At 51.8% G+C, this 8192-nt stretch overlaps 1 protein-coding gene across 2 annotated transcripts in view; it reads right to left on the reverse strand.

Annotated features, from left to right (window-relative positions):
• ZBTB16 (zinc finger and BTB domain containing 16) overlaps window positions 1–8192 on the reverse strand; it is a 169950-nt gene that overhangs the window by 45699 nt on the left and 116059 nt on the right. For both annotated transcript variants that reach the window (XM_004689246.1, XM_012729673.1), the window contains exon 4: window positions 6852–6938. In XM_004689246.1, the coding sequence (XP_004689303.1) occupies window positions 6852–6938 (87 nt within the window). The remainder of the gene's footprint in view (window positions 1–6851; window positions 6939–8192) is intronic.

Here is an 8192-nt window from a genome sequence, read left to right on the forward strand (position 1 = left end):
TCCCCGCTCTGTCTCTGGTGAAGCCTCTCACTGCCCCTGAGCCTCTGGCCTGTACCCCAGCTCTGTATGCACACATAAAAAAAAAAAAAAACAGTGTGCTTCCTTCACACCGTTACCATCACCTTGGCCCTTCCCCTCTTGCCTCCAAGGCCTCTGATGAAGACGACGCTATGCAATGGTAGTGACCATCGCCATCAATTCCCAAGCTCCCCCTCTGCAAGCCTGTGCTGGGTGCTTTACACAGATCATCGAATTAAACCCTCACAATACACGTCATCACCGCCTTCACATTACAAAGAAGGAAATCGAGGCTTGGAGAAGTAAAGCATTCTGGCCAAGAGCATCAAACTTGGAAGTGATGGTCCTGGGATTTGAGTCTAGATAGCTGGACACCATTTCCCAAGTTCTGGGTAATTAATCGCCAACTGCCTTAACTTGGTGCTTGATTTCCTACTCCCTAGAACCCCTCTTTCCAGAAGTCTTCAAGACAGACCAGCCTGAGCCACCCAATGAGGGTCCCGCCTTGCCATTAATGGCAAGTGCAGGCCCCGACATCACCCTGTGCTCTTCACTCTGCCCAGGGAACTGCCAACAGCTCTACTTGACTGCTCCCAGAGCCCCTCTGGCCTGACCACACAGACCAGCACTGGTGGCCTGGTGCCAGGCTCGGTACTCAGTGCACAGATCACAAGTCGGGAGAGCTCTGCTTTTCTGCAGATGCATGAAGAACTGAAGGATCCCACAGGTCACTCCCAAGGCTCCTCTTCCCTAAGACCTCTTCCCTCCCTCACTCCAAAGACTCGCTCAGCTCAGCCTGTCTTTGAGCCCAGCAGTCTCCCCTGCCCTCTAATTAACACCACCCCGTCCTGACTGTGGCCCCAGGCCTGTTCAAGTCCCAAATGGGGGTGTACAGTGGCTTGAACAACATTATGATTTGTAAAACCCACTCCTAATTAGTTTGACTTTGAATAAAGAGGGTAATTATTTTTAAATTTATTAACTGCTGCCTGGCCGGAGAAGTTTCCAGATCAAATGACATGGAGAAGCTATTTCTGTTCAGTGATGCAGCAATTTATATTACTGATCGGTCATTAAAACCTCTGGCACAAAACCACTTGTGTTTCCTGAGCCAAGATAGTGTCCATGTGTCAAATTTCAAACCCAGAGTATAAATTAAGCCATTAATGGTATTTATCAGTTTATCTGGACTTAAAGAACGACTTACTAATTTAAGACATTCCTGATATAGAACCCAAGTGGAGCGCTGGCGTGTGGTGAATGTGTACGTGCGTGTATGTGTGTTTTCTCACTTTTTTATTTTACTGAACAGTGTAAAAAAAATTCTGATGTGTAAATGAAGTACAAGCATCTCAGAGAGCTGCAGAGCTGTTAATTCCTCACTGCTCTGCAACCCAAACATTTTGGAAGCAGCCGTGTTTTGCAATATGTATTTGTCATAATATAAAAGGTGTAAAGTGATCTCTGTTTATCTCCTCAAAGTCTTCGCTGTACCAAAACAGAAAACCCAAGTGTAACAACAAAGCTGGGCCCGGCCCAGCTAACCAGAAGCGGGGCTCCCAGACCCCAGAAGATCTTGGGAGGGTGAGGAAGAGGCCAAGGCGAGGTCACACCACTAAGCACAGAGATCTGGGTCGTGTGGGGGTCAAAGGGGGAAGATGCACAGGTGCATTTGCTGAAACGGAATTCGAATCTGTGCTGAATTCATGGCTTGGTTTGAACCACACCAGCAAGACCCCTTACCCACCCATGGGAGGTAGCTCTGTTACTCCCCACTGGGTTGGGCCCCCCAGAGCCAGGCTGCGTGAGGACATGTGTCGCTCACCCCAGGAGGGTGATATGGAGATTAGGGTGTGGAGGTATCTTAGTGAAGTAGGTCTCGGGGACCCACAGAACCACGCCCAAGACAGGGCCGCAAGCGGAGGGATCTCTGAGCAGGCTCCCTACAGGGCAGCCACTCCCGGCGGACACCACAAAGCCCCCGTGCCGGCAGCACCATGGAAGCAGCACTCAGGGTGGGCCTGGACCAAGCTCCCGCTCGCTGCTCCAAGCACGCGGCTTCCAGGCGTCTACCTCTTATCTGGTATGTGGGTATGAAAAATGAAGAGCTTTACAAAGGGAGGGGTGGGAGCTATTTGGGGTGTCACCGTGCTGACGCTCTCCCCAGGTCTGCATGCCTTTCCAGAGTTCCCTCTGCTCCCCTGGGGAAGCTCCAGATACCTGGCACCCCACTTGGCTTTTCTTCCTCCCTCAATAATCTCGTGCTAACTTTTAGCATTGCGTAGACGGGGCCTCTCCCTTCCTCCTTGGCCCCTTTCTTGGAGCAGAGATGGCGGGCAGGCTTCAAGTAGTGCTCTTTCATTTGCCATTGGAGTCTGAGGGTCCATCTGGACTCTGCAGGAAATCGCTCAGTGCTAAGCAAGCTCCTCCACGTGCGAGGAAGGGCCCCCTCCACGCCAAGCCAACTTGTGGGTGAGGCTGTCTTGCCTCTGTCCTGAGCATGGTGACTGGTGAGTGCTCTGCTCAGCTGTGGAGCCTGCCCTCCCCACCCCTCTCCTCCCAGGCAGGGAGCTTGCTCCCCCTGCTCCTCCCAGGTGGGGAGCATCCCCCAACCCCCACCCCGAGCTCCTCCCAGGTGGGGAGCTTGTCCCCCAGCTCCTCCCAGAGAGGGAGCCTTGTTCAAAGCATCCACACATCTCTCATCTTAATTGGATTCACATTTTCCACTCCTCCCCCTTTTCCAGAGCTCCACTTACTCAACCTGTAGACAAAGCGAAAGTCAAGCCACGCAGGCTGGGCCCCATCTGATACAGGGAGGATGAGCAGTGTATTCCTGTTTCAGGTGGGGACATCTGGGCAGAAAAGATGAACAGCCTGCCAAGGCTACTCACCTACTAGAGTGCAGCCTTAGGACCCATTCTAGGTTCCCCTTCAAGCTGCAGCTCACTCCAATCATATCCGAAGCAATGCTTTTCTGGAAAGTGTCAACTAACATCTCCAGAAAAGCAGCTAAGACATCTGCAGCTTTGAACGCTGCCTCATAGCCCAGACTAAAAAGAGGTTGGAATGTTATTGATGCCACTGAATAGGATACATAAAAATGGTAACATGACAAATTTTATGTTTTACTACAACTTAAAAAATTAGTAGTGTAATAAACCAGAAACCATCAGGTTGTGCACATGAACCAGGTGAACAGGACAGTGTACGAATTGAACCTCAAAAAAGGTGTCTGGGAAGAAAAGGCGGACAGAGTACATGCTTGTGTCAGCTGCTGCCGTATCACCCAGTGCCAGGTGCACAGAAGGTGCTCGTAAGTGTGTGGGGTGGGCTTGTGGACACCCCTGCATGTCAGCATCTGCTAACCCCTCATGGACTCACCTCTCCTCTCAGTAGACAGGCAGCTTGTTCCCTGGTGCTGCAAGTAAACCAGGATGCCGAACAAAGCTGTCTGGCAAGCTGGCTTGCAGCTCTCTCCTCAGCCCCACATGGAGTTCTCAGGGGACTCTTGGTCACCTGTGGTCGGCAATGAGAAACAGGCTGCATTCTGGGTCCTTCTCTGGATACCCATTTCTGGAACCCAGGGCAAATCACGAGCCAAGTCACCTCTAAAACCAAGCAGGGAGATGCTAAAGGCAGCAAGGCTCACCTAGAAGGCTCCTCTCCCACTGCCACAGGCCAGGGCAACTCCAGGGCAAAGACCACGACCCCCAGAGTGAGATGTGCTTCCCATTGAGGAGAGGCAGCTTTTGCAAGGTGGAAGGACAGGAAATGCTGATGGCAAAAACTATCACCACAGGAGCTAACTGGCCTCCCTTCTTGCACCCCAGTGTCCTGTGCAGAATGCTAGACTGTCTCCAAGATGGCGGCCACCATGCTCCTTCCCCATCTGTACCTGTCACACCCCTTGAGGAGGGGAGTCTAGTCTTCTGCCCTTGAATCTGAGGCTGGCCTGTGACTACTCTAACCTGTCAAATAAGGCAGAAAGAGCTGTTTCTTTCTTTCAGCTGGCAATGTCTATTTCCTGACTCTTGGGGCTCTCAGTTGTCACAGGGTAGATCGGCTACTCTGTTGGAGAGAAGCAGGCGAAAGGGCACCAAAGCATCGAGGCAGGGGAGAGAGGAGTCTCTGTGAACACCCAGTCCAGACCAGCCTGCACGTGATTCCACCACAGCCATTCCTTACTGCAACCGCAGACACCCCAAGTGAGAACCTCCTGGTTGAGTCCAGTCAACCCGCAGCCCCATAACCCACAAGGCACAATGTTGTTTAAATCACAGGGCAGTTGCTAATGGACATGCTCCCCCAGAGCTGGATGATCAACACAGCGATCAGTCACTTTTAAACACGTCAAGTCATGCCATTCTTTCATGTGAAGCTCTCCAACAGACGATTCTTTCCCCATCTCCATAAATTTTGGGGTGTGCATATATATTTGCTGTGTGTTTGTGTGCATGCGTTCAGATATAATTCTGTATAATATAGTACCGTCACCACAGAATGTACAATTCATGATTTCAAAGTGCGACCTTCAAGCAATTTGAATACATTTATAGCTGTGAGACCATCAGCACAATCAACTTCAGAACCCATTAGCAGTCATTCTCCATCTTCCCCAACTTCCTCAGCCACTCACACCTGCAAATTTTATTTCTGTCTCCATAGATGTATACCTATTCTGAATGTTTCAGATAGATGGAATCACATGACACATGGCCTTTGGTGGCTGGTTTCTTTCACTGAGCACAATGTTTTTAAGATGCTTCTGTGTTGTACAATGGACCATTTATTCCTTTCTATGGCTCAGTAATATTCCACTGCATGGAATCATTATATTTTGTTTGTCTGTGCATCCGTGGATGAATGTTGTCGGGCTGTCTCTATCTTTTGACTGTGAGTATGCTATGAATTTTTGGGTCGGTGGATGTACATTTTCACCTGTCTTGGATACGTCCTTAGGAGTGGGGCTGCTGGCCAGATGGTCAGGGAAGGCCTGCGACGCTGTAATTTACCCTTTGAGAAGCTGTCAGACTCTTTCCAAAGTGGCAGAGTCATTTTCCACCAACAGTGTAGCATAGTTGCACATCCTTGAAAATACTGCTTACTATGTATATATATATATTTTTTTTTATTAAAAAGTTTATTTTTACATCATTTTTCACATTTTTTTTTTCATCTCAATTGTAATCCCCACGGACTATGTATATTTTTACTCTCACCACATCCTAGTGGGTACTGCACCCTAATGCACTTCCTCGGTGGCTAGTGATGTCAAATCTCCTTTCATGTGTTCAGGACTAGCTATTTCGGAGACAATTCTATTCAGAACCTTTGCCTGTTTACTTTGGTGATTGGTATTTTATATTCAGCTTAAGAGTTTCCTGTATCTTCTAGTATGTATGTGACACACAAATATTTTATCAGTCCCCTTCCACATTCAGAGTAAAATCCACATTCCTTACCTGGCTTGAGAAATTCACCGTATCGCCAACGTCTTCTCCCCCCGCTCTCTGCTCCTGACCACCTGTCCCGGGGCCCTTCATGCTATTCCTGGAACTTGTCAAACTCAACCCAATCTCAGGGCTTCTGCAACCACTTCCCCTTAGCCAGACTTTCTTCTGCAAAACCTTAAATGGCTCATTTCTTCTTGGTGGAACTCTGCAGAGGTTACCTTCTCAGAGGGGCCTTCCTGACTGCTCACCTAAAACTCCATTTCTCCACATCATTCTCTACCCTTTAATTGCTTCATTTTTTCTTCGCAGGACTAATTGTTCTTGCATCCTACCATCCATGGATGTGTCTGTAGTGACTCCCTGCCAGAACCTCCATCCCGTGAGGGGAAGACCGTGACCTGCCTCACATGTGACCAGATCTTAGCGGCACCAGCGGTGTCTGGCACACTGGGGAATCGCAATGAATAGTTCTCCAATTAAATATATCCATTACTCTCTGTTGAATGCTACGTCAGCCACACATTCCACAAAGCACTTCAAATGCAACATCTTAAGTGCCCAACACGACTCCACGCTAGGAGGGAGGTGCTAGCTTGACTCTACTTTCCTAACGGGCGAGGAAACCCACCTAGGAGAGTCTAAGTAACTCCCCCGTGGTCTCAAATACAGGAAGAGACAGAGCAGGATTACACCAGGCAGCTACCCCGCCGGCTCCTGTCCCCACTACCTGCCTCACTGAGACCCTCTCTCTCCTCTTCACCTCAGTGTCCTCAACAGTGACCTGTGAGGGGCCTCCTACTGACATTACAGGTTACTCTGAGATTGGCCAAACGAGATTAGGGCCAGTGCCTGCCCCATGGTGCTCTTTCGACACCATGAGGATGATGGCCGTGAGGGTGGCAGGGATGAGATGATCCCCACGCTGGGACATCAGTGTTTTGAACTTAAAGAAAGCCCCACCGGGTAGGGAACGCCGTTCAAGTGCCGTGTGTGAGAGCTGCTTTCTTGCAGACAGTGACTCCACTCATGCAGAGGAACCCAGCCCACTGAGGCCACACAGGGCTTCAGTGTTTGTCAGACAGGGTACCCGCCAGAGGTGTCCCGAGTGTCCACCCAGGACAGGAAGCCGAGAGTATCTGCTTCTCCATGAGAGCCTGGTCTTTGTGAGGAATGGCTCTCACGGGCCCAATCCAGGGCGGCTCTTTTGACGGGGCCATGTCAGACTCTTATTAAACATTCGTGTCCAGTGAGCCCCACGCAAGCCCAGCCCACTCATGGCTCCCCCTGAGTGGCTGCTTATCAGGTGTGAAGGGAAGAGGGGCCACCAAGATGCCACCCCCGTGCTGGGTGCTCACGAGAAAGGGAGCAGAGTCAACTCACCGGTGTGGGTCTGCCTGTGCGTCTCCAGGGCATCCTCCTTCGAAAACTGGGCGCCACACTGATCGCAGACAAAGGCTTTGGCCCCCGCTGAAAGAAAGGGGAGGCAGTTACCTCAGAGCCATGGTTCTTTGGGGGACGTGGGGGGTGGGGTGGGCCGAAGTCATACAGGTGGATATAGGGGTGATGAGTGGGGCTGGACACCTGTGGAAATCCAGAGCCCCCACAGATGGCCCAGACACTTCTCCAAGATGTGACCAAGCCTGAGCCTGCAGCTACACTCTAAATACCCCAGCCCAGAGCTCCCTCAGCAAGAAGCACAAGACCAGAAGAGCTGAGGCAAACAGAGATGGGGTCCAGATGAGAGGCCTCAAGAAGGGGGCAACTCTGCAGAGCCATCTCCAGGTGAGGGGTGGAAAGGAGGAAGGATACAGCGAGGGGAAACGGGGAAGGACGAATGGCTGACCACATCTGCCTGGACACACCCTAGCACGTCTCCTAGCGAAACTCACGATCTGTCCCAGGGCCACCTGCGCCCGGCCAGTTTCAGTCCCAGCCAACTCCACCTGCCTCCAGGGAAAAGGCCGCACTCTTCCCGGTCTCACCAAGCAGCCTGCACACCAACCGCCCTGCTGCGCCCCTCACGCCTCGCTCCTGCTCCCGACGCCCCGGCCCCAGGTCGGCTGAGCAGCGCTGTTCCCTGGGGAGCCGTGCATTGAGCCGCCCGGCCTCTGTGCACCGTCCTGCACCTCCACTGTGTCCTACACGCCTGTTTTTTGCGCCAGCCCCAAGGAACTGCGACGCCCTTCACCATCTTCCCAAGCCTTCAGCCTGCATCTGCAGGGGGCGAGGCAGCCCTCTCTGGGTCCCCCACAGCTCCCCGTCGGTGCCAACGGAACCTCACCAGATCTCTTCAAAGGCTGTGGCCCCAGTCCCCCCTCTCCCCCCAAAAGCCCCCTCCACCATGGGAGGGCACACATCAGCTCACACACAGCCCCATGTGCCTGACCCCAGAGGAAACCTAACCCTACTGTACACATTTTTGTGGAAACAAAATCCATTCCATGCCATGCAACTCGACGCACATTTTGTGAACCATTACAAGGCTCAAAACAACACTGTCACATGTCAGAACAAACAGGACTTTTGGCCACCTGCCCACAGTCTTTCAGACACTCGTGCGTTCTCTCATCCAGGGGCATCAGTCACAAGCCTTGGTGATTTTCCTCCAAGACGTCTGAGGGATGCATTCCTTCCACTGTGTGCGCAGAATCAGCCGCAGCCCCTGGCCAGGCCCAGGCTGGGTCAGCCTAGACCACCGCCGGACTCGGACGGCTGCCTGCC

The sequence above is a fragment of the Condylura cristata genome, unplaced genomic scaffold, assembly GCF_000260355.1.
Source record: "Condylura cristata isolate star-nosed mole 26May11 unplaced genomic scaffold, ConCri1.0 scaffold00025, whole genome shotgun sequence".
Classification (NCBI taxonomy): Eukaryota; Metazoa; Chordata; class Mammalia; order Eulipotyphla; family Talpidae; genus Condylura; species Condylura cristata.